This window comes from Sceloporus occidentalis, unplaced genomic scaffold (assembly GCF_023333645.1).
Source record: "Sceloporus occidentalis isolate IW3139 unplaced genomic scaffold, rSceOcc1.0.p SCAF_6, whole genome shotgun sequence".
In the NCBI taxonomy this organism is placed as follows: domain Eukaryota; kingdom Metazoa; phylum Chordata; class Lepidosauria; order Squamata; family Phrynosomatidae; genus Sceloporus; species Sceloporus occidentalis.
In genome coordinates this window covers 141,190,129-141,216,706 of record NW_028316986.1, presented here as the reverse complement: position 1 = coordinate 141,216,706, position 26,578 = coordinate 141,190,129, and the positions used below count along the sequence as shown (strand labels likewise).

Below are 26,578 nucleotides of genomic sequence, written 5' to 3'. Positions count from 1 at the left end.
AGCAGGAATGAGGAACTTTTAATCCTCCAAATCTTGTTGGACTACAACTCCCATTATCCATTGCCCTTAACAGTGGTGTTCCCCACCCCTGGTGTCACCTGGTGTGGGGCAGTGCTGCCGGGGAGGGGAGTTGTCGAAGGGAAGGGCCTGACCTGGTGTCACTAGTGATGCCACTGGATATTACAGTTCAACAAAGGTTGAAGGTATGTACATTTCTCATCTCTGATATGAACTGTCAGGCTACATGCAGATTTGTTTCTCCCATAACAATCAGAACACATGATGCTTCTTAGAACATATGAAGCTCAATTATGAGTCCACCTACCCTGGTTCCTCCTCCTCTGACCAGCAGAGAACTCCTCAAGTCTCAAGTGGTGACCTTCCAGCTGTGCTGAAATACTGTTAATTGTAGAAAGCCATGAGCTGAATCTGTGGCCTTCTTCATGCAAACCAATCCATTGACTAGAAGCCCATAACCCTCAATGCAGATGCCACTCATTCAGCAGTCTGGTGGGTTATGCCTTTGTCTGCATGTTCTAGCAGGAGCAACCAACCTCCTGGATATTGATAAAATGTATGAGATTATTGCATGGTATGAGAGCCAGTGTGATGCAGTGGCTTGAGTGTTGGTCTACAAAGACCAGGTTTTGATTCCTGCTTGGCCACAAAATCCACTGGGTGACCTTGGGCCAGTCACACCCTCTCAGCCTCAGGGAAAAGCAATCACATACCGCCTCTGAACAAATCTTGCCAAGAAAACTCCATTATAGCATTGCTAGAAGTTGGGAACGACTTGATTGCACACAAGAACAGCAATAGGTGGAGTATAGTAAAAAGACATGTACACAGCACAGCTGCACTCAGAATGATCCAATGCCCTCCTTTTCCTGGACATGTCCCACATTTCAGCCTTCTGTCCAGGAGGAATTCAAAAAATGTCCTCCATGTTGAGCATGGCTAAGAAGTATGAATTCATATGATTGTTTTTTAGCTTTCATTGGGCCACGTCCTCCATTTTCCTCGAATGCCCTACATTTTGGGGTGCCTTGCCCTCATTTGTGATTAGGACATCTGGTCACCAACCTCTTGTGACATAACATCATGGGTGAAAGAAAGAACATTTCCTTTGGTAGATGGCAATCATAAAAGGCCACGATATCACTGAGCTGTAGGTGAAAAGACATTATCACTAAAGGCACACCCATGTGCTCACAGAGAGGACTTTCTCCTCCTGGTGGGTGGTTCTCACTTCTCCCTGGGGCTTTATAAGAGACTTTCACACATATTCTATCTTGTGCATGAGAAGAACTTGCAGATACTCTTCCAGTTCCAGCAGCAGGTTAGTATTTGGGCTAGAAAAATTCCTTTACAGCTTTGCAGCTGAAGGCCAGCAGCCTTGGGAAGGATGGGTGGAATAATACAACTATTATTATCCCAATACTACCATTAATCTCCAAACTGTCCTCATAGGACACTATTTATATGTTTACTTGTGGAGCATTTCGGGTGGACAGGGTTTTTCCCTCTCTGTTTCCAGACAAGGTTTTTATAGCACCATCCATACAATCAGGAGGATGGATGCCCAGGGAACCTTGCCCCCTTTGGTTCCATCCACACTGCAGAAATAATCCAGCTTGGTACTACTTTATGTGTCATGGCTCAATGCTATGAAATTCTGGGCACTGTAGTTTTGTGAAACATTTCGCCTTCTCTGCCAAAGAGTTCTGCCGCCACCACACTGTCCAGAATCCCATAGCATCGAACCATGGGAGTTAAAATGGTGCCAACCTGGATTATTTCTTCAGTGCGGATTCAGCTCCACAGTTTTCCCTTTATGACTTTTCATTTCCCCACAAGGATGTCGATGGAGGGAGAGGAAACTAAAGGATTCAGCTGGAGGAGGGGGACTAGAACCTCTTTGCTTTGGCTTTTGGGGCTCAGTACATTTGGTTCAATTCCCATCTGGGCCATGAAACCCACTGGGTGAACTTGAGCAAGTCACACGCTCTCAGCCTCAGAGGAAGGCAATGGCAAACCTCCTCTGAACATTTTCTTTTTAGCATATTAGTAGATTTTAGGCGTTTTGTTTTTAGCATATTGGTACATTATTTTAGCATTTTATAGTGTTGTGTTTTATCATTCACTTTTGGTTGTATATATGTTCTGAGGTACTGCCCTTTGTTGAAAAGAGAATGATAAAGAAACATCATGTTGCTGTTGTTGCCAAGAAAATCACACGATAGGATCGCCATAAATTGGACACGGCTTGAAGGCACACAACAGCAAACAACAACGTTTGCTCAAGGGCTGACCTTAGACAAGTTACACTCTCTCAGCCTCAGGGGAAGGCAATGGCAAATACCCTCTGAACAAACATTGCCAAGAAAACCCCATGATAAGTCAGAACTGGCTTGAAGGCACACAACAACAACAGCAACCAAAGCTTTGCTTAGCCAGCCATAACTTTTGCAGCCCTTGGCAGACCAGCTTTTCCCCCCTTGCTGGCAGATCTTTTGAGGCCATTCCTTTGGGGGGTGTTGGTGACTGAGAGACATTGCAATGTGAAACCTCCCCTTTCCAAAAAAACCAAAAGCCTCCATGGCAAGAAATGGAGGGGAAGGCTCGTTTTAAAAAACAACAACTCCTCCCTGAAATGCCTCTCCTAAACCGCCCCTGAACTGCTTCCTTCCCGCCCTCAAAGGCTGGAGTCCCTTTGGTGCCTGAGCTGAGCCCCTTCAGTGCTGTTAAGTATTTTTCTGGGGTTGTTTGTGCCTAAACCTTAGCCCTCTTTTTAGTGTTGTGTTGTGTGTCTGTTTGTACAGTGGCTTTGCTGAAGGGAGGGCTTGAGAAAGCAGGGCTGGGGAAACCAAAGAGTCCACTCTTTCCTTGACTTGTGTGTAAACAGGCAGGGTGTGTGCCTTTGAGGTTTGTGTTAAAACAACTTGCACTATTGTGCCCTTGAGGGTCATGCCTTCAAGCTACAAGGGCTGCCAGCTGTGGTTGTTGCTGTGTGCCTTCAAGTCGTTTTCCCGACTTATTATGAAACGATCCTTTGCAAAGTTTCTTCAGAGATGATGATGGTGGTTTGCCATTGCCTTCCCTTGAGGCTGAGAGAGTGTGACTGGCACCCCAGGGCAAAGTTTGGGGTTTGTTGCTGGGTGTGCCTTCCAAGTTGTTATGGCTTCTGTGGGTTTTTCTGGGCAGTTTCCTTCAGAGGTGGGCTTGCCACTGCCATCCTCTGAGGCTGAGAGAGTGTGACATGCCCAGGCCAAAAAAAAAAAAGGAAAGAAAGAAAGAAAGAGTTAATTTTTCAAACCCTTTCCTTCCAAAAGAAAGTTCTGGGTGAAGAAGAGGCGGGAGGGTGTTTGTTTTTGCAGAACTGCAAGGCTGCAGAAAAGAAAAGAGAGAGGTTACATAAGGACTGGTTTGGCAACTCACCCAAAGGGCCTTGGCACCTTCTCTTGGTTTCTGTAGTTGTTTGAGGGTCTGAAGTGCAGGGTTCGAATCTCCAATGACAATGACAACTCATTGGCTGGCCTTGGGCAAGTCACACTCTCTCAGCCTCAAGGGAAGGCAATGGCACACCTCCTCTGAGCAAGCCTTGCCAAGGATTGGCAAGGATTGGGTTGCCCTGAGGCACACTGCAACAGTAACAAAAGTGACAGGAGTTGAGGGCTTCTTTCCCCTCCTTCTGCAGTTACTGCTTGGCTGCGTAATTCCTCTCGAGAGCCTTGGCTTCATCCCCATCCTACCCTAAATACACCCCATCTTTTCTATTTTAGTGGTCAGGCATGGTTAGTATTTGGGAGATCACAAAGGGCATGACCAGGCATCCTACTTTTCCAGGACATGTCCTCCATTTCAGCCTTCTTTTCCAGGAGGGATTCCAAAATGTCCTCCCTTTTGAGGAGTTGATCACACTGGTACTAATTTTAGCCTTAGAGAGAGATTAAAGTGCATTTAAAGCATCCGGCAAATAAAGTGAAAATGGCAAGCAATTGCGCGAATGGTTATTATTTTTATGTGATATCAGAAATGCATTGTCGCTGAAATCCCCAAAGTAAAAAGATGTGTGTTAATGCTTCTTTGCGACCACTTTAATAGTGGGTTTTGTGTGACGTTGTGTGACATCATTTTGTGTAATTACATGATTTTTCCAGGATATTCACGGGATACACTCCCAATCTCCTTTGTGTGATAAACTCCTATGAAGCATGAATTTATATTAAGTTTTTTAGCTTTTATTTGGTCACGTCCTCCATTTTTCTTGGCCATTTTGCAGTGCCTTGTCCTCCTTTGGGCTTATGACATCTGGTCACTCTCAGTAGGGGATACCTGTCTCACATTTTCGGGGCTGAACCTCCCATGAAGGCCTGCCATTGACAACAATGTCTTCCAAAATCTGAAAAGTATGCATTATAAGGCTTGTCACACTGCAGTTTTCCTCAGATTGAACCTTAGTCATAGAAACTTTTTATAATGTAGAATAATTTCCGATCAATACAGGCTAAGTCTCCCTTAGCCAAAATGCTTGGGACCCAGAGGTATTTTGAAATTGGAATTTGTTTGGATTTGGGAATATTTACATGCACATAAGGAGATATCTTGAAGATGGGACTCAAGTCTCAGCATAAACGTCATTTAATTTCCATATTACACTTTATACAAATAGCCAAAAGGTCATTTTATACAATGTTTTAATACAATTTTGTGCATGAAACAAAGTTTGTGTCTACTGAATTGTCAAAAAAGCAAACGTGTTGCTATCTCAACTAGCCATATAAAAGAATATTCTGGATTTTGGATTTCCGAATAAGGGAGACTCAGCCTGTAAATGGAATAAAAATCAATAAGGATCTTCAGGGAGGAAAGACTTGGAAAGACTCCTGCCTAAAACACCAGAGCCTCTGCTCGTCATAATTGACAATACTAGTCTAGATAGCTTCCCATGTATATATATTACTTTTCATTTAGAGTATTTATACTCCTCTCTTCAGCCTCAAAGCTTCTCAGAGCAGTTAGCTGTTGTTGTTGTTGTTGTTGTGTGCCTTCAAGTCATTATGGTGACCCTAAGGTGAAGCTATCATGGGGTCTTCTGAGCAAAATTTGTTCAGAGGAGCTTTGCCATGGTCTCCCTCTGAGGCTGAGAGAGTGTGACCTGCCCAAGGTCACCCAGTGGGCTTCATGGCTGAGCTAGGTATCAAACCCTGGTCCCCAGGGTTGCAAACCTTCAAACCTCTACACCACACTGGCTCTCTGGAGCAATTTACCCATTTGGCAATTCCCTGCGTTTAGCCTTACAATCAGAAGACACACAAAGAAAAGCAGAGATGTAATTCCTCCTTGGTTAGCCAAAGAAAAAAACTGAGCAAAGTAAACCAAGGAATGGAAACATTTCCTTTTGGTTAGTTTTTGTAAGGGTCCATAAGGGCAAGGTGGGTTGTCTAGGGAAGAAACACAGTCCGTGACCTAAATTAGGATCAGGGTTGGGATTGTACAGATGCTGGATCAGTGCCTGGATGCTGGATCAGGGCCAGGGAACTGAAGCTGACTCTCAATAAGAGGGAGGTACAGTCAGCCCTCCACAATTGCACCCCTTGACTTTTGCAGGATTTTATAAGTGTATTGCAAGCCACCAAGGCATGTTATTGAAGAAAAAGTCATCACCCAAATATGGCTGAGTATATAATAAAAATTCAGTATAGTCAGTACAGTCGGCCCTTCTTATACACGGATTTGTTATACACGGATTCAAGCATACACGGTTTGAAAATGTTCAAAAAAAAGTATAAATTTCCAATATCAAACCTTGATTTTCCATTTATTATTAGGGACACCATTTTGCTATGTCATTATATTTAATGGGACTTGAGCATACACGGATTTTGTTATACATGGGGGATCTTGGAACCAAACCCCAGCGTATAACAAGGGTCCACTGTATTGTAATAAAAATACAGTATATGCAGCTGTAAATAAACCATGTGAAATTAGCTTATATTTTTATTAGTGTTTCAAGTTTTTATTTTGTACTGTCCTCCATTGTCCTTGAATGTCCTACATTCTGCGGTGTCTTGTCCTCCTTTGTGGTTATGACATCTGGTCCTCCTGAACAGGTGCACAGCTTGATGGTATTTCAAGAGCCATCCCTGCCATTGGAGGCCCAAATGGACTTTGTAGCTTGGAAGGCTTGGCACCAGCAGACTTTGACTACTGCTTTTCCTGGACAAGGATAAGTTATCTATAGTGGTTCATGCACTGTAACTTCTCAATTAGACTGTGATTGTAATGAATTTTACATGGGGCTGCCCTTGAAAATGAGCCAGAAGCTGCAGCTAATGCAGTCCCCCCCCCCCCCCCCCCGAAGCTGGAATACACATAACACCAATCTTAAAGGAGCTGCCCCGGCTGCTAGTTTGCTACTGGCCTGAATTCAGGAGGCTAGTTACGACAAAGTGCAAAATGGCTTTCTCTGAAGATGCCAGCCACAGATGCTGGCGAAACGTCAGGAAAAAACTCTTCTAGAACATGGCCACATAGCTCGAAAACCCCACAAAAAAGCTTAGCATCTAGTTATTTGAAAAATACTTGATGTGCTTATCTATATATATATACAGTGTGTATGTATATAATCTTCCCAAGTATTGTTTGCAGGGAGCAGTATATTGTGGGGGAAAACGGGAGAGGGTCTTCTTGGCTATTGCACCCCAATTGTGGGATGCCCTCCCTGACTGCTACCAGCTTTGCTTTATTTCTGGCACCCTGTCAAGACCTGGCTTTTTATTAATGCCTTTGGGGCTTAATGTAACTTAAATGTATATATTCCTAGTTCTAAATTATTGCAGCATTTCAGGCTGCTTTAACTTTTCATCATGTGTTTAAGACACTTCTTGTTTCAATGTGGAATTGTTTTAAATTGTTTATTGTTTTATCTGCCTCCTTAAAATTCCACTATAAAGGAATACAGTATAATTTTATTTATTTTACTAAATAAGTAAATAAATGGGCTAAATAATTAAATAAAAGGACTAAAGACACCAGATCTCATCTGATCTTAGAAGCTACGTAAGCGTTAATACTTAGTTGGGTGGCCACCAATGAACATCGGGTTCTGCAGATTGTATTTCAGAGGAAGGAATTGGCAAAACAACCTCTGAGTACTCCTTGCCTATGGAAACCCTATGAAATTGATGCAGTTTCTATAAGTCAACAGGCAGCTTGAAGGCACAATACACACACACACACACAATTCTTTTGTCTTCCACTGTTGTCTGGTATGGATTGTCTCTCTGGTGGTTGGTTTTGAGTTTGACTGCAGAAAATGGTCAAGTTTCTTTTTCATGCAAATAACTAGCAGGGTCATCATGGATCCAAATTCTGATCAGATCACTAGAGTGGGGGAGTAAAGGGATAAAGCCTTCTTTATGCCAGGCTGTCCAATGCAGTTTAGTCACTCCACTGTCTACTTGTTATAGAGGGATGGAAGTGTAAAGGCAAAAGTTTTGGATCTCTTTGAACAAAGCTGCAGGAAGTGGAGGAAACTGCTGTGCTTTTTAAAACCTGTAGAGAGCCAGTGTGGTGTAGTGGTTTGAGTGGTGGATTACAACTCTGGAGACCAGGGTTCAATTCCCCACTGGGCCACGAAACCCATTGGGTTGGGGAAGGCAATGGCAAACATGCTCCAAATCTTGTCAAGAAAACCCCATGATCGGTTCACTTTAGGTTCACCATAAGTCAGAAATGACTTGAAGGCATAGAACAACAACCATTATATACATCTTGCAGGCTGTGTGTGCATATGCTTGCATTCTAGTGTACAAATATACCTTCCTGCATGCATGTTCATGGAGGGATCTTGAAGAAAGGATGGGGGAAATGGGCCATAAAGTTGAACCAAACAACAGTGGATCTTGCTTCATGTCACTCGCTCTTGCTACATGTAACTGGATAGAACATGACAAAGGGCATACACTGGAGTGGTGAGTGACAGTGTGGCCAGTTGATAGCAATTCTGCATGGAGCTGGGACCTCCACAGTGATGAATTGGAAGACTAGGAAGCTACTCTCTGGAAGTGTCCCCTAAAATCCCTTGGCCAGAAACATTGGTTAGCTTATCCTGAGAAAGAACCCAAAGCAGGAGATAGGAAGTCTGTAGAGTTCAATCTATTTATTTATTTATTTGGATTTGTATCCCACCAAAATGGGATCTTTTTTTCAGAAACGTGGATGAAACTGGAGTGAAAAACTCCACTCAAGCTGTTCATCAACTTTTACATTCAATTAGTGGTTCAGTTCTTTCTTCTTAGATGAAGAACTTAAAAATGGAACCTACCCAAATGGGTAACCTCCCCATTCTTCAAAAAATGAGGTACTTAACAAATCAGCCTTTTCATTTAATTTTCTTGTTGGTTTTTCCATCGTTTGAAAACTGCTGTATGATTTAGACCCATGTAGCTGAGGCTAAGCCCCATTGGACTCAATGGGGTTTACTTTTGAATTCATGTGTGTAAGACGGTTCTGTGAGACTTTCACTGTTCTAAGAACAGTAGCCAGTTGATAAAACTGTAGTGAAGAAAAATCAACATAAAGGCTAGAACAGGAATAAAAACCTTGAGAAGGAAATTAAAAGTTTCATTTCAGAAAGAGGACATTATCTTTTGCTTTTTATTAAATTGAAATATGGCAGATGGCAGAGATTTGGAGAAATGGTTGAGAGACGAGGGAGATAGTGTGTGTAATAACTGATTTTAAGACACAAGCAATATCTGATGAAGAGGTTTGCTCTGTGGGCAGGGGATATGAACCTCAAATGAGACTAAGGCCTGTTACAGACAGGCCAAAATAAAGCTGCTTCGAGTCACTTTGGAGGTATGGTATTTCAATGATGCATGAGTCCTAAGAGTCCAAAAGCCACACCAAAGCTGCATTACAGTCCTTAGGACTGGAGCATGGCTTTGGTGCGGCTTTTGGACTCTTAGGACACATGCATCATTGAAATACCATACCTCCAAAGTGACTCGAAGCAGCTTTATTTTGGCCTGTCTGTAACAGGCCTAAATATTGTTAACTTCTTTTAGTATCGTAGTTTATGTGTACTGTATGCAATATGAAATAAAAGTATTCTTCATTTTTTTAAATATCAGTTTATTTCCTGCTAAAAGCAACAACAAAAGCAAAATAAAGATTTTAAAAGCTGTCCTGCTGTTTCTTTAATTTTCCACTTTCCATATATAATTTCATTTTAAAACTATCCTTTTTGTCAAAACAGGATAGAAAACACTTGGAAACATGGCTGGAAAACCTAAGCTTCACTACTTCAATACAAGAGGCCGAATGGAACCCATAAGGTGGCTGCTGGCTGCAGCTGGGATTGAGGTTTGTTTTCAGTTGCTTTTCAAATAGATCATATCTGTTTAAGAATTCATTTGAGGTACTGGCTTATAATGATAAGTGGTTAAATCCTTTGTTGCAGGTTTGGAAAGAGGAGTTTTAATTTCATGCCAGTACTCACTCACTTCAGAAGCTGGGTTTACCATTACACATAGTGAACAGACCAATGCAGGCAGCTGATTCTTGCTGTTGGAAGAACTGTAGTTATTTCTTGGAAAACAATGTGGTGCAATGGTTAGAGTTTGGGAAAATTCAGGAGGCGTCTTATGCTTCCCTCGGTTTCTTTTGGCAATGTGCAATTTACTCTGAGGTGATCTAAATGTGGTGTCCAAGTGTATTTCCAGTTCTCACCCAAAATTAATTTGGCAAGAAGATATGTTGCAGGACAGTAGTATGGATTTCCTCTCTGCTATATTTAGCTAATGTTGCATTGGTGGAGAGGGAATGTTCCCTCCTCCCTGTGTGTCCTCTCTTCCATTTCTCATGGCACTCCAAGGGCAATCCCCTCTGGAGCAAAACAGAATTAAATTAAAGGTCTAAATAGCCATATTTAGAAATGATAGCATACCTCTGTTTTTTTTCTGTATAGTGGGCCCTTGGTATCTACTGGGATTTGGATCTAGGACCTCCTGCAAACACCAAAATCCATATATGCTCAAGTCCCATTATATACAATAAATAGTGGGCTAGGGGGCCATTCACTTTACCTTTTACATCGGTTTTGAAATCGATTCTTGCACGTGAAGTTCATATTGGGCCTGATTCTGTCACAATCCATGTCGAGGCTTGCACAAGGAAATGCCCCTTACCCTGGGGTATCCAGAATTGGGCTAAAATCCGTCTTTTCTCAAAAGACCGGATTCAGCGAAATATGAACTTGCCCTCGATCATGTTTGGGGCAAATTCAGGGAGGGATTAGGGTCAGGGGGCGGGCAGAGGTCAGAGCATTCCCTCCCCTCATCGGAGGGGAGGGGGAGAAGGAGGAGGAGGAAAGAGCCAAAAAAAGGGGAATTGCTGGATGCAAAGGGTGACAGGAGGCAAAAAGGGGGTGACTGATGGGGTCAATTCAGGGCAGGTCAGGGGGAGCAGAAGAGACCAAGCTTCTGCTATCCATCAGGGACCATTTCCCTTTGATTTTTATTTTTTTAAAATTATTTTTGGCCAAAAATGCGCATGTTTGTAGGTAAAGATATATAGATATATATAGATATATAGATAGATCATGAGCAGGAGCAAGGGTCAAGTCAGGGCAAGTCAGGGCGCTACAGCAAGGGAAGCCTCTGCTATCCAGCAGAGACCTTTTTCCTTTGGATTTTATTATTTTTAATTATTTTTGGCTAAAAATGTGCATATTTTTTCCTTTGGAATGACTGCTGCAATGAGAATGAATGGCCCCTTAGAATTTGACTGTAATGTTGCAACTTGGCAAATTGATACAGCTGTTGCTACTGTCTTCAGGGGTAGCCTATTTTTTCCTTTGGAATGATTGCTGCAAAGCGAACGATTGTTAGAAATCGAATGTAATGCTTCTCTTTCCAATTAGGCAAATTGGCAAATTGATGCAGCTTTTGCTACTGTCTCTAAGGAATTCAGGGGTAGCCTAGGGAAAGCCAAAAAAAAAAAAAAATGCATCCTTTTCTGGCATTCCGAGGTGAGGAATTAATGTTGTTGTTGTTGTTGTTGTTGTTACCTGTGTATGAGGCATTCTGGGGTGCCAAGGGAGTAGGATACAGGCTACAGAGATGGCACTAGCTTTCATTTTGGGGTTGAAAATGGGGCCAAGGGAAGATCATAATCTACAACACTGACCCAAATGCCCACAACACACACACACCCCAGAGGTTTTTAAATTTGACAAGTGGTGCCTGGTCCTTTAAAAAAAGGGAGGGGTGGAAAGCACACTTCTGATGCCCCTATCAGTGCTGGAAACGTCACCTATGACCATCGCGGAACTAACTTTGATTGACAGCCAGGCACCTTCACCTTAAAGCCAAATTTTCCAAGAGGGCATTTGTGTTAAAATGCCCCTGATTGGTAGTCAGCACTTGCTTCGGAGGGAGCCCCCCGAATTTGACCAGTTCGTTCCAGAGCAATGCCACCAGTGTGAATGAGGCCTAGGACTCTGGAGACTAGGATTTGATTCCCACTCAGCCATGGGTGACTTTGGGCAAGTCACATGACAATGAACACCACCCAGGGCCAGGGGTTTTCTTTGCAGACAATGGATTAAATAGACACATTTCCACCTTGCATGTCCTCCCACCCTGAGACCTTGCCATTCAACAACAGACCAACACAGAGATTAACATGTAAATCACTTCCTCCCAACCAAGGGTCCCACAAGAGTGTGTGTGTGTGTGTGTACATACACACACACACACACACACATACATGCCACCACCCTCTGAAGATGCCAGCCACAGATGCAGGTGAAATTTTGGAAATAAATTCTTCAAGAACATGGCCACATAGCCTGGAAAACCCAGAGAAAACTAGGAGAACAAATATTTTATATACAATATCAACTTGAACTCTTTGTGTGGAATCAGAACATAAATTATTTTGCTAAACTGTTTTTTTACCTAGTAAATGTTTGATTATGAAGAATTATTAGTGGAGTTTGTTTTTGCCTAGCATTCAGATCGGTTTTCAAGTGACATAGCACTTTTAGCTGTCTGTCTCCAGCCTCCTTCCCTAGAGCGATATTCTTTTCTCAAAAATGCCATAAATGAACATGAAAGAATAAGCTAATCAAGATAGTTGCTCCCAAGCTTCATTGGTTTTCAAAAACTAGAAAATACTGACATTTGGGAATTGTGCACTTTACGTCAGGAGATCCTTCAAATAATTTGCTTTTTTGTTTGTTTGTTAAATAGTTTGAAGAACAATATATCCAGTCAAAGGGAGAGCTAGAAAAGTTAAAGCAAGGTGAGTATGCTGTCTGAATGTTTAATATGTAAATAGGATTCACACTCCTTTGACTATTTTGCATTGGTTGTGTGGTTACACTACATACTGTAATTAGAAAGGGAAGACAGCTCCCCCAAATATAGATTGAATCATGACTTGACACTCAAATCTATTTCTTAGTGCAGCTTTTGCCAGCTGAAAATCAGATGTAGCTTAGCTAACATAAGAAATACATTTTTCTCTGTGTATTCACTATTTACTACTATTTACTTTCAAACCCCCCCCCCCCACCCGGCAAAAATGCCTTCTGGCTTTTGATTTTTTTTGAGGGGGGGGGGAGGCATAAGAACTGGCTATGGCTCCCTTGTGGGAGCAACCCCCAGCATGGGTGGGGTAGCGTCACAGCTCAGTCTAGCCAGTCCTGCAGTTGGGTTGGCAGCACTTGAGAATGCTGGGCAACCTTGCAGCATAACAGCCAGGACCTCTGGACCAGATGTAGACTGCTTCCTGGAGGGGCTGGTCTAGTAAGTGCTGGGCCTGAGAAGAAATGGCTTCCCTGTCACCTGCTGCTGGAAAAAGAATGTGTGGGTGTCTACAGTGGACTCTTGTTATCTTCAGGCTTACTATCTGCAGATTTGAGCTTCTGCAGATAGCAACCCCCCCCCCTTTTTTTTTTTTTAAGGAGGCATATGCAGCCATGCACATGTTGCACCGCTATAGGAAACAATGGGACTTGAGGTCCCACATTTTTTGTTATCTATGGCAGGGTCCGGAATGGATTCCCCAATGAATCCAGTGGACAACTGTAAATATATACTTGAATGAACTGAATAAAACCACTGAGCAGCACTGTTTTCAGTTAGAACCTGAATCCCAGAAGGATACCTTAACATTGAAACAGATTGGAGAAAATGATTGAAAACAGGTTCTTTTTGTTTACTTAACTTTTGTGGCATAATGAAACCATTTTGCACCTTCACAAGAATGAGTATCTTGTGCATCAAGTGCTAGCAGTGTCAATTAAATCCATTTTCATTCTAGATTGTAATAAAACAACATGTGGAAAAGTCAAAGGAGGATGAATATTTCTTCCAGCCTCTGTATGTTATTGTGTAATTATAAGTCATATTTTGTTTAATGTGATAGATTTTACCAGTCTTTCTGCTTTTAAATACTTCAGTTTTATAGAGCTAGATGCAAGTGATTCAGTCATACAGTGCCCAGTAATGTGATCCAGGATTTTCAGTTGGTACAGTGGGCCCTTCCCTTATGAAGGGGATCCGTTCTGGATCCCCCCCACATAAAGGGAATTCCATGTATGCTTGTGCCCCATTGCAAACAGTGGGGTGTATTGTTGCGGTGCACACACCATAGGTACACACACCATTTGCTTAATTGCCATGCAGCTTCTGTGTAAGCTTGAAGCCACGTATGATGCACCTGCATATGGCACGGGTGCACTGTACTTACACAAAGACATATGTCTGCATGTGTGTATGTGATAACAAGGAAAATAAATGTATTCTTCACATTTTTCCTCTCTTTCCACAAGATGGATTCCTGCTTTTCCAGCAAGTGCCCATGGTGGAAATTGATGGGATGAAGATGGTGCAGACCCGAGCCATTCTCAACTACATTGCAGGGAAATACAATCTCTATGGGAAGGACCTCAAGGAGAGAGCACTGTACTGCAACATTTCTAAATTTGGTTACTGCATGTCTACTTTTGTGTACTGTGCATGACAGTCTCTGGCTTACCATAAAGGATCTGCTGATAAGTTATGAGCCAGTATATGCCAGCTCACTGCCACTCCCAGTTGCAACCAAAAAGTGCTGGGTGGAGCACTGTTTATTCAGTTGACTTCTCAAACAGAACTGAGTTCACATAGACTTGTTCATTAGAAGTCAAATGTCATTCCTCCAGAGTTCATCCACTAATCTAGGGGTGGGCAACATGTGGTCTTCTAGTTGTTGTACGATTACAGCTCTCATCAGCACCAGCCATCGGCATTAATGATGATGGATGATGGGAGTTGCAGTCCAACATAATGGGGAGGGCTACATGTTGCTTGCCATTACTCTAGCCTTTCATTTAATCCCAACAAACTGAAATTTAATGCACTTTCCCAAGGTTTTGTATGAATTACATGAAATTAAATTATATTAAAAAATAATTTCCCCCAAAATACTCTTCCTTTATAGGAAAGCAGTGTGAACAATGAAAGGCTGTAGTCCTATAAACATACATTGAGTAAGCTACACTGAATTCACTGTGGCTTTCTTTTGAATAGACATATGCATAAATATATATATATATATATATATATATATATATATATATCCATCCATCCATCCATCCATCCATCCATCCATCCATTAAAATAAGTACCTTTTCTGGCAAGTAGATTGTTTCGGGGAATCAATGAAATTAAATTAACTTGGAAAGCACTCTTGTTACAAGAGAAATTGATATTTTAAAAAAGCCTTTCACACTACCTAATTATAGCAGTATTATTTAACTTGAATTGCCATGGTTCCATCCTGTGCAGTCCTGGGATTTGAAGTTTAGGGAGGAGTGTTTGGAATTTTCTATCACAGAGCAATTCTAGTGCCTCATCAAATGACAAACCCCAGGATTCTTTAGAATGTACCTGTGACAGTTAAAGTGGAATTGCAGTGCTATAACTAACTGTATAACTGTATTGTGAAAGGGCCCCAAGAAAAACATTCATTCTGCCTATCCACGTGCAAGAGACAGGATTATCGTACACGGGGCCCTCAGCATCCTTTGGGATATGGTACCAAAACCCCCCATGGATACCAAAATCCATGGATCATCAATTCCTATTATATACAATGGGGTAGCAAAATGGTGTCCTTAATAAGAAATGGCAAACGGCAAGGTTTGGTTTCTGATATTTTTTTTTTTTTTTTAAATTCAAGCCATGATTGATTCTGTGGATAAAAAAAATCCCACGGATACAAAGGGCCAACTGTACATTTCCCTCACTCCTTGGAATGGAATATATTCATGTAAATCTGTTGGATGATGCCTGTGACACTGCTGTAAGATTTCCCCACGAATTGCTTTGATTTTGTGTTTAGCTTCGTATTAATTTTGTATTTTTTTTAATTAAAATGTGCCTTGGCTTCATCCTCTCTCTTAAAGGGACAAATTGTGGCCATCTACAAATGGACTGGTGGATTGCACCTCCTCCCATCAGTCCTAGCCAGGGGTAATGAATGTTGGAGTTGCAGTCCAACAACATCTGGAAGTCTGCAGTCTGCTTGTCATTACATGAGTTCTCTTCCTTCTCCAAGAGGGCCAATACACTAATGTTAACATGCAGGGTTGTTTAAAGTATTATATATGAGATACAGTGTTAATTAAGTTAATTGTAGCTTTGAAATTTTCCTATTATGTGATATTCTCATTAAACTTAGTAATATTATAAGTATTAATCTATCATTATATCATTATAATGGGTGCCGAAGGAGCTCCGAAAGCCAAAGGAGTGCCGTAAATCCACGGCACCACATCTATTGCACCATTTTTGCACCCTGGAAAGGCCAGATCAGGGCTGTGACATGCATTTTCCACAACCCCGATCTGGTTGCAAAAGGGGTGGCTGCAGGCCACCCCTTAGGGACTCTCTGAACAGCCCCTAAGCTACATAGGTATAGTTGGTTATCAAGCATCATGAAAGCATTCTCTTTTTACAGAATTGATATGTACAGTGAAGGTGCTGTGGACCTGAATGAAATGATCATGATCCTGCCCTTCAAACAAGGTGATGCAAAGGAGAAAGAGAAGGAAAAGACAGCCATCCTCGAGAAAGCCACTGGCAGATATTTCCCAGTCTTTGAAAAGGTGGGCAGCTACCACGTTATTAGACAAGATAGTTGCGGGAGCTCAACAATTGTTAGTCTTTGCTAGGTGTCAGTGAGAATTTTTGGTATATCAGAAATCAGTAGCAAACGTGAAGAATAAATGGGGACTGAAATCCAGCCTCAGATGCTACAGTTTGTAACTTTACCATGACGTAGCTACACAGCCCTTCTAGTGAATTGATATGTATTGGGGCAACCTGCACAGCAGGGCACTGTGTGAGGAGCCCCAATTTACAGTGGGGGCCCATTATGCAAGGGAACACATTGCACTGCAGTGCTAATAGGACCCATGGCACTATGGTGGCTTGTACAGTGGTCCCAAAGACATTGCTACATCTCTGTTCTCTCCTGAAAGTACAAATGTAGTGCGATGATGAATTCAACTTTACAGAATCAAAACTCAGTTTACATGGACATAATGGCATAACAGGATGCCATTTGGAAAGTTTGCAGACTTGAAATAATGAAAATGTTTAGACAAATAATGTTAGATGCTTCTGGCCTACTCTTCTACTGATGTCTGAAGTAATCTTGGTACCTAATGCATGTGTGTGTTCTCCCATGGAAGCAGTTGTACATTTTTGTTGGATGCAGAACATTGACATACAGTTCAAGATCATGGAAGTGGAGTTGTCCTTGCTGAAATTGGTGGTAGGACTACTTTGGTTGTGCATTCAGCTGCATAGTGTTGCCAGTACAAGGGTTGCATAGTACAATCATAGAATCTGAATTAGAAGGGACTACAAGGGCCGTCTATTTCAGCCCCTTGCCATGCAGGAATATATAACTAAAGCAGTCCTGAAAGACCATAGATGAGAGTCCTCCATTCCACTGTTGAACAGCTCTTACAGTAAAAAAAAAAGTTATTTAAGTGGAAACCTTTTTCATATAAGTTAAATCCACTGGTTTGTCTCTTTCCATCTTTTACATGACATCCTTCAGATATTTAAAGATGGCTATCATGTCACTTCTCTGTCTTCTCCAAGGTGTACATATCCAATTCCCTAAATCAGCTGTTCCCAACCTGTGCTCCGAGGAGCCCTTAGGGCTCAGTCTGCACTTCCCAGGTGCTCTGCAGCTGCTCTAGGAAAATGAAAGAAATAAAAATTGAACAAAATTAAAGAATAAGAAACAAAAAGTAGGATCAAAATAAGAAAACAAGAAATAACATTCTGAACTGAAATTTACCAAGTTGACTTTGCCAAGTTGCTATTCAAAAAGGTTTGGAACCCCTGCCATAAATCATTCCTCCTAAGGCTTGGTTTCCAGACTTTCTATCATCTTGGTTGCTCTCCTCAACATTTTCCAGCTTTTCTGTCAATGAATAACTTCATTATAAACTGCCTTGTATCTTGTTTTGGGATGAAGATGGGATATAAATAAAAGAAACAAACAAGCAAAGCCTGTGTGCAAAGCTGTATGCTATGTATGCTATGCAACTCTGTCAAAGCATGATGTCAGCCAAATTGCATGTTCATTGTGTCCAAAACTTGGCAGTGGCTCTTCAGAAACATAATCCAACCCTAATCTGAACCTTCTGCTGTAATGATGTAATATTGTTCAGATGAGTGATTTTCAAAATGGTCCAGCTATATCCTCTCAGTTTTGTATATTTCCCTAGAGCAGTGGCTGTCTGCATTTATTCTCCACATGCTTTGGACTCTGACTCCCAGAAGTCCCCTTCAGCATGAACTGTGGTCAGGGATTCTGAGAGGTGAAATCCAAGACTCATGGAGGAGCAAAGCTTAAGGACTACTGACCCTGGAGCACTAGAAGTCTCTTAAACTGTTTCCTGCTCTGTAGGTCCTCAAAGATCACGGACAAGATTTTCTGGTTGGAAATCAGCTCAGCAAAGCAGATGTCCAGTTGCTTGAAGCCATTTTAGCAACAGAAGAGTTAAAGGCTGATGTTCTCTCCAAATTCCCTCTTTTAAAGGTCAGCAAATATTTTTGTCAAGACATGCAATGTAATAAGGCAGCCCAGAGATGATCCTGCAGGTTCTTAGATGCTAGTCACGTACTTCAGATCATGTGGGGATGGATTCACAAAGCAGTTGGAAGGCTTGATGTGTTCTAGAGGAGGGCTAGAGGAAATGGACCTCCAGATTTGAGTTCCTGTAATCTTTTATCGGTGTTGGGCAGAGCTTATGGGGCCTGAAGTCTAAAACAAACAAACAAAATAATTAATTAATAAAGCAAAATAATCAAATGGAACATAGAATAAATGTTGTTACATAACCATGGAAGTTGAATAGCAATATAATTAATCTCAGCCTGACTTCCGTTCATGCCAGTCTTCACTTACCAGTCAGCAGCCGCTGCAATTGATGTGGGTCTGTTCCCCTGTCAGTTGGGAAGTGCAAGTGATTTCTTTTGCGGCAGGCAGAAACAGAGTCACTTTCACCATCTCCCATCACAGTGGAGATTGCATGCATGGGAACAAGGATTATCAGGGAGCTGCTTCCCAATCGACAGGGGAACAGATGTTCATTGATTGCAGTGGCTACTGACCATTAAGTGGGGATTGGGAGACCATTAATTTGGGATTCAGAGACTAAACATGGGATCATGAATACAAAGCAGTCATGAGTGCTTAACTCTTGGTTATGCATTCATAGCTACCCAGTTGGTTTCTGGCCTCTGTCAGAATTGTGATATTTTTAAAAATAATTATTATTTTAGCATGAATTTTAGAGGAGAAACTTTCTTGCTCTAATAAATTAGATTGGGGTTATTTAAATTCAAATAAAGATTATCTGAAATACATTTTATTTATGCATCTACTTTTGTCAAGGATTGCAGCTCATTTCATTTTTTATTGTTCAATTGACAGATGAGTATTCAAGGGTGGCCTCTTACTTTGGTATAAAATTGCTGTGTTCTGAACCCTTTCCCTCCTTTCTCCTTTTTTTTTTTAGGCTTATAAAACGCGAATAAGCAACATTCCTACCATTAAGAAATTTCTGCAGCCTGGTAGTCCAAGAAAACCACCCCCTGATGAAAAAACAGTTGCAGAGGCAATGAAAGTTTTCCACTGAGTTGTTGCTGAAGATGGTGGATGGTTCATTATTTTAGCTACAAGGAAAATGCAAAAATTGGGATTGGGCAGTTATTTTTAATCATTCCAATATCTACCTACAATCATATATGGGCACAAGGCCTGAATAAATCCACATAACTGCATTATGAAGCTTAATTAATAACAGAATGTCAAGACTGACTGAGGAGAAACTGACAATACTGTAACAATAATGAGTACCATTAGACTAGCATGAAATAAAATACTCTTCATCATTTGTATTTTAGTTAAGCATTTATTTGTCTAGTATGTAACATGATACACCACAATCACACTGCTGGCATTCCCACTGGCCTAAAACGCCGATTAGGATGAGAATTAAGGGGGCATCGTTCCCATTTAACCCCGAATCTGATCTGCATTGCCCCGGAATCGTTCCTATTCAGTTTCTAATCTGATTCTGGTTTTATCGTATAATCTGGATTATATGCCTATAAACTGGTTTAAAAAAACAATAGGTTTTAACGTGGATTATTTTTGCTCCCGGGATCCGATTCGCGGTATCCGAATGGGAATGACAATAGTGTCTGATTCGGGAGCCTGGAGATGGGAGGAGCAGCGCTCAAGGGGCTGGCCTGGGGGTGTCACCCTCTTTGTTCTCTTTCTGCATCGCCAGCACCATTTTCTTCAGTTCACATAGCCTTTCCCCCGGTGGATTGCAACCTCCCCTCTGCTCCTCATTCATAGACCAATGTGGAGGTCTCCAGTCGGCCACTCAGCCCCTGCATTGAGGTGCAGGCGCCGGCGATGGCGGAGAGGGGGCTGAAGAGGCCCCAGGCGCTTGGCCTCCTCTCCGTGGCACCGCCACCGCGGCCAGGAGAAAGGGCAGGTGCTGCTCCTGGAGGCCTCCAGGAACAGCGCCCGGCCTTTCCCCTGGCTGTAGCCACAGAGGGGAGGCCTCTGGCGCTGGAGGACCAGCGCCAGAGGCCTCCTCTCCATCGCCACGGCTGACGGGGGAAAGGCCGGGCGCTGCTCCTGGAGGCCTCCAGGAACAGCACCCGGCCTTTCTCCCGGCTGTAGCCGTGGAGGGGAGGCTTCTGGCGCTGGAGGACCAGCGCCAGAGGCCTCCTCTCCGTCACCACGGCTGATGGGGGAAAGGCCGGGCACTGCTCCTGGAGGCCTCCAGGAACAGCGCCCGGCCTTTCCCCTGGCTGTAGCCGCGGAGGGGAGGCCTCTGGCGCTGGAGGACCAGCGCCAGAGGCCTCCTCTCCATCGCCACGGCTGACGGGGGAAAGGCTGGGCGCTGCTCCTGGAGGCCTCCAGGAACAGCACCTGGCCTTTCTCCCGGCTGTAGCCGTGGAGGGGAGGCCTCTGGCGCTGGAGGACCAGCGCCAGAGGCCCCCTCTCCGTCGCCACGGCTGACGGGGGAAAGGCCGGGCGCTGCTCCTGGAGGCCTCCAGGAACAGCGCCCGGCCTTTCTCCCGGCTGTAGCCGTGGAGGGGAGGCCTCTGGCGCTGGAGGACCAGCGCCAGAGGCCCCCTCTCCGTCGCCATGGCTGACGGGGGAAAGGCCGGGCGCTGCTCCTGGAGGCCTCCAGGAACAGCACCCGGCCTTTCTCCTGGCGGTGGTGGCGGTGCTGCGGAGAGGAGGAGGAGGAGGAGGCCGAGCGCCTGGGGCCTCTTCGGCCCCCTCTCCGCCGCCGCCAGCGCCTGCACCTCAATGCAGGGGCCGAGTGGCGGACTGGAGACCAAGAGGCCTCCAGCCCACGACCCGGCCCTTGCACAGAGGTGCTGGTGGCAGCGGCGGCGGAGTGTGGGCCGAAGAGGCCTCTGGCGCTGGTGCTCCGTTGTCTCTGCCGCCGTCGCAGAAGGGCCGGGTGGCAGGCTGGAGGCTTCTTGGCCTCCAAAACCCCCACCCGGCCTTCCCCCCGGCTCTGGCTGAGGTGGCGGCGGCGCGGCACCGGGGAGAAAAGGTAAGTAAGGAGGGAGGGAGGGAGGGAAGGAAAGAGTTGGGGGGAGGAGAGGGGAGGAAGGGAGGGAGGGAGGGAAGTTGTCCCCAATGGCGGCGCGCGTGCACGTGCGCCGGCATTGGGGACAAAATCCCTGGATTTGCCATGCGCGTATGCTTAAATTGGCGCATGGCAAGTCCGCGTATAAGGAGGACCGACTAGTCTTTTTCTTTTTTCACTTCTGCCTGAGCAGCAGATTGGCTTTGCAGGACATGCCTGCTTGATAGCCCCCCAGAGAGTGCAGGGAGTAATGGGGCAGGCAAAGGGATTTGGGGGAATGGAGGCTCCTTCTCTCTTTCCCAGAGGAACTATGGGAAGACACAGGTGAGCCTGGACACCAAGGGATCTGAGGGCGGGGGATCGAGCCTTCTCTCTTCCCCAAAGAGTCTCTCCTCACTGAAGCCCGCTGCCTTTCCCCCTTGATCTGATTTGCCAAGGCTGGGCTTTGGATGCAGAGTCTTTCCCCACTGAAACAGTAGGTTTTATATTTGTGTGTGTGTGTGTATTCCAATCCTGGGCTTTGGATGCAGAATCTCTCTCCACTGAAACAGTAGGTTTTATATTTGTTTGTGTGTGTGTGTGTGTGTGTGTGTGTGTATTCCAATCCTGGGCTTTGGATGCAGAGTCTCTCTCCACTGAAACTGTAGGTTTTATATTTGTGTGTGCGTGTGTGTGTGTGTGTATATTCCAATCCTGGGCTTTGGATGCAGAGTCTCTCTTCACTGAAACAGTATTTGTGTGTGTGTGTGTGTGTGTGTATTTCTAAAGTAAATTATAACAACGTTTTTAATTTATGAAAAAAAACACCTCATCTGTAGTTCCAAACCCACTGTAGAAATAATACGGTTTGAGACCCCTTAACCTGCCCTGGAATTATGGGAACTGTTGTGTTTGTGAGACATTTATCCTCCTCTGCCAGAAAGTGCTGGTGCCATAATAAACTACCATTCCCAGGATTCCCTAGCACTGAGTTATGGCAGTTAATATGGGGAGACACAGAAGAGCAAGGGGTTTAGGATGAATAGAGGCTCCTTCTAGTCTGGGGAGACACAACAGAAGAGCCTCGGATGCAGCCGATTTTCATTGGCTGCCCCCTCCCAAAAAAAACCCAAGACTTGTGACGTCTGAAGCCTAGGCGCTTGATCGACAGCTTGCGGACACAAATGGGAATGGGGAACAAATTAATCCGCTTTAAAATAAAGTGATTTAAAATAAATGGGAATGAAAACAGGGTCTAAATGAATCGAGATAATTTGTCCCTTTTTGTAATGGAAACGATGGAAAAAAATCGAATTATTGCCGGAACATAATCCGAATCAGAATCGCGCCAATATAATCCGTTTTATCTGCCAAGTGGGAACACCCCCACTGACACACCTAGGGTTGCCATATCCCGCCGGGGGGGCGGGACAATCCCGGTTTGGGCGGTGCCATCCCGGTCCCGATCCGGTTTGGCACCCAAACCGGGACGGCCCCGCCCACCACGGCAACCTCAGCCCCCGCGGCGGCTCCAAGGCCTTGCTGAGGCCTGGAAAGGCTCTCCGCGGTTGGAGCTCCAGCCGCGGAGACACTCCCTCCCGGGCCCCAGCGAGGCCTTGGAGGCGGCTCCGCGGTCGGAGCTCCGGCCACGGGGTCCTCAAGGCCTCCGCGAGGCCAAGGAGGAGGAGGAGGCCGCTTCCCACCGCGGCGATCGCCGCGATGGGAGCTGGCCCCCGCCTCCTTCCCGGCCTGGGAGCAGGCCGAGGCTTCTTCCCAGGCCGGGAGGAGGAGGAGGACGCTTCCCACCGCGGCGATCGCCGCGATGAGGGGCGGCCCCCGCCTCCTTCCCAGCCTGGGAGCCGGCCGAGGCTTCTTCCCAGGCCAGGAGGAGGAGGAGGACGCTTCCCACCGCGGCGATTGCCGCGATGAGGGGCGGCCCCCGCCTCCTTCCCGGCCTGGGAGCCGGCCGAGGCTTCTTCCCAGGCTGGGAGGAGGAGGAGGACGCTTCCCACCGCGGCGATCACCACGATGGGAGCCGGCCTCTGCCTCCTTCCCGGCCTGGGAGCCAGGCCCAGGCTTCCTCCTAAGCCGGGGAGGAAGCGGAGAGTGCTCTCATCGCGGCGATCACCGCGATGAGAGCCGGCCTCTGCCTCCTTCCCGGCCTGGGAACCAGGCCCAGGCTTCCTCCTAAGCCGGGGAGGAAGCGGAGACTGCTCTCATCGCGGCAATTGCCGCAATGAGGAGCGGCCCCCGTCTCCTTCCCGGCCTGGGAGCCGGCCGAGGCTTCTTCCCAGGCCAGGAGAAGGAGGAGGACGCTTCCCACCGCGGCGATCGCCGCGATGGGAGCCAGCCTCTGCCTCCTTCCCGGCCAGGGAGCCAGGCCCAGGCTTCCTCCTAAGCCGGGGAGGAAGCAGACACTGCTCTCATCGCGGCGATCACTGCGATGGGAGCTGGCCTCTGCCTCCTTCCCGGCCTGGGAGCAGGCCTAGGCTTCCTCCCAAGCTGGGAGGAGGACGAGGCTGCTTGGCACCGCGGCGATCGCCACAATTCCAAGCGGCCCCCGTTCCTCCTCCCGGCTTGGGAACCGGCCTAGGCATACTCCGAAGCCGGGAGGAGGAGGAGGAGGACAGGGTTTGAAAATGTAGGACTTTTTTTTTTAATTTCCTAGCCAGTAAATTTTTTTTAAAAGTCCTACATTTTCAAACCTGGTCCTACATTTGTCCCGGTTTGGAGGTCCTCCATTATGGCAACCCTAGACACACCGGATATTCTAATGAGAAGTTATGTGAATGTGACTGAAAAAGTTCAGAGTGGTTTCCCACTGCCTGGGTTAGAGGCAAGGAAGACCATGTCTAGGGCCTTTTCATACCATATACAGCTATAGTGCTGTGATCCCACTTTTAGCTGTCATGGCAACACCCCACAATTTGCAGTTGAGATGTTGGGGTCATATTGCCCGCCCCGCCCCACCCCCAAAATTGAAGGGTTGGTTTACTTCTTGTAAAAGGTTTCTTTCTCCTGGGCCTAAAATTCCCAAACTATCCCCTTTAAGAGATTATGGAATTTAGCTCCCAGAAGCCTCAGTCACGTTGGCCAATAGCCTAGGATTCTGGGAATCAGTGTGGTTGAAGCAGGAAAGCGAGAGGGGGGGGGGGGCTGTTGGGACTCAGACAAGCATTATTTTGCTTATTCTGTGGCACGGGAAGTAAACTCACCCCAAAGAACCATGGGAAATCTGGCAACAAACACAAAAACAGGGTGAATCCCATGAATAAACCACAAGTAGCTTTCACACTACAGCAATTGTGCAAAAAAAGTGAATGAAATGGAAACGAATTTCTGATATTTTCCTGAAAATGCTTACTTCCTGGGTCATGTCACTTTCTTGTTGGATTCTAAGTGGTTTGTGTGCAACATTGTGTGAAAACCATTTGTGCAATTGTGCCTAATACGCTGGATAACTCTGGGTTCTGACCCTTTTAAACTTCCAATTTTCCCAGTCTTCCTAATCCTGCTGCAATCCTTGATACACAAAGTCAAGATATTATATTTCATAGGCTATTGTTGGCACACAGAATGACATGGGAGGTGGGATGGGGCAGTCTTCCAGATTGTACTAAAGAAACATGAGTTGTCCTGATGTAGTTCTTTGGATTTTGTTGGTTGTTATTGCCTCTGGATATACAGTGCGCCCGCGCCATACACGGGCGCGCCATACGCGGACTTGAGCGTATACGCTCAAGCCGCGGCACACGCGCGGGGCGCAAGGGGCAGCACGTCACATTTAATTGAATGGGCGCATGCGCCCGTTGCGCCCTGCGCGCACCTGCGCCGCCGCGCCGCCGCACACGAGCCCCATTGTTTCCAATGGGGCTCGAGCATAGGCGGAATTCGCCTTACGTGGAGGGATCCAGAACAGATCCCCTGCGTAAGGCGAGGACGGACTGTACTCATCCCATTCTTTTGCAAGGTTTCCTGGGGTGGTGTGTTGGTGGATACACTGGCATTTGGTAGCAAAAATACTCTAAATTCCTCAGTAAAGTACAATTGCCAGGATTCCTTAGGATGGAATCATGACATATCAAACTGCCATGACTATGCAGCATAGATACAACTCTGCTTAAAAATATTTCTAGATGTGCAAGATCTAAAGGAAACAAATGTAAACTGATAGATTTTACAAACAGAAACATGCTTGAGGAGATATCTGCTCGACTGTGGGGCACTCTCAGGTTAAATGCACCATAGGATTTCTTGCTGTGTTTGATGCAACAATAACATGGATACTTCTGTGGAAATTGTCATGGAACTTAGAGCCTTTCCAACAGTGTTGCCAACAAGCCTTGAAGATATTTCCCAGCAGGTTTTACCAAAACTCACGGATCCCCCCCCCCCCCGCTCCACCATATTACAGGGAATATTAAGTCAAAAGCCCCAGAACATTCCCGTAATGTTAATATGGTTGATCTTTTGCAAATAAACGTAACCCTAATTGAATAAAAAATAATTGTAACTTATTTCAACTCTCAAAATTAGCATTGAACCAAACAAAGAATCTTTCAGTCCTTCTAATACTTTTAAGATGTTTATTTTGACATGAAGGGGTGTTGCAAAGTTTGGTGTGGATATAGTATATCTTGATTTCAGTAAGGCCTTTGACAAGGTTTCCCATGACATTCTTGCAAACAAGCTTGTAAAATGTGGGCTAGATAAAGTAACTGTTAAATGGATCTGTAATTGGTTGACTGGCCGAACCCAAAGGGTGCTCAACAATGGCTCCTTTTCATCCTGGAGAGAAGTAACCAGTGGGGTCCCACAGGGCTCTGTCCTGGGCCCAGTGCTATTCAACATCTTTATCAATGACCTGGATGACAGAATTGGGAGCATACTTATCAAATTTGCAGATGACACCAAATTAGGAGGAATAGCTAATACTCCAGAGGACAGGATCAACATTCAAAATGACCTGAATAGACTAGAAAGCTGGGCCAAAGCTAACAAAATGAAATTCAACACAGAGAAATGTAAGGTACTGCACTTAGGGCAGAAAAATGAAATGCACAGATATAGGATGGGAGACACATTGCTGAATGAAAGTACATGTGAAAGGGATCTAGGAGTCCAAGTAGACCATAAGTTGAACATGAATCAACAGTCCGATGCAGCAGCTAAAAAGGCCAATGCAATTTTAGGCTGCATCAATAAAAGTATAGTGTCCAGATCAAGAGAAGTAATAGTGCCACTCTATTCTGCTCTGGTCAGGCCCCACTGTTACCCAGGCTGTTTTATATAAATTTTGGAATCCATGATAACCCTTGGATGACCCCTGGCCAGACTCCAAGCCTGTCCGCCATTACTGGCAAAGCGAGAGGACATGTACAC

The 26,578-nt window shown here is 44.9% G+C and overlaps 1 protein-coding gene across 4 annotated transcripts; it reads left to right on the top strand.

Annotated features, from left to right (window-relative positions):
• The first annotated feature begins 1,269 nt into the window (after positions 1 to 1,269).
• Positions 1,270 to 19,724, top strand: LOC149311456 (glutathione S-transferase-like). 4 transcript variants are annotated; one of them, XM_089531099.1, is made up of 7 exons: positions 1,270 to 1,339; positions 9,269 to 9,375; positions 12,267 to 12,318; positions 13,853 to 13,985; positions 16,024 to 16,171; positions 17,995 to 18,126; positions 19,109 to 19,724. In XM_089531099.1, the coding sequence occupies exons 2-7, from the start codon at positions 9,289 to 9,291 to the stop codon at positions 19,226 to 19,228; spliced, it is 672 nt and encodes a 223-aa protein (XP_089387225.1). In that variant the 5' UTR covers positions 1,270 to 1,339; positions 9,269 to 9,288; the 3' UTR covers positions 19,229 to 19,724. The 4 variants fall into 4 exon arrangements, with proteins under 4 accessions (XP_089387225.1, XP_089387224.1, XP_089387223.1 ...); XM_089531098.1 differs by lacking the exon at positions 1,270 to 1,339 and adding an exon at positions 2,623 to 2,744; XM_089531097.1 differs by lacking the exon at positions 1,270 to 1,339 and adding an exon at positions 7,379 to 8,368.
• The last annotated feature ends 6,854 nt before the right edge of the window (positions 19,725 to 26,578 follow it).

Bases quoted from the DNA above. Each gene is read 5' to 3' on its own strand.
- LOC149311456 (XM_089531099.1), top strand. From the start codon at position 9,289: ATGGCTGGAAAACCTAAGCTTCACTACTTCAATACAAGAGGCCGAATG. The intron at 9,376-12,266 runs GTTTGTTTTCAG...TTTGTTAAATAG, and splicing joins TGGCTGCAGCTGGGATTGAG to TTTGAAGAACAATATATCCA. The intron at 16,172-17,994 runs GTGGGCAGCTAC...CCTGCTCTGTAG, and splicing joins ATTTCCCAGTCTTTGAAAAG to GTCCTCAAAGATCACGGACA.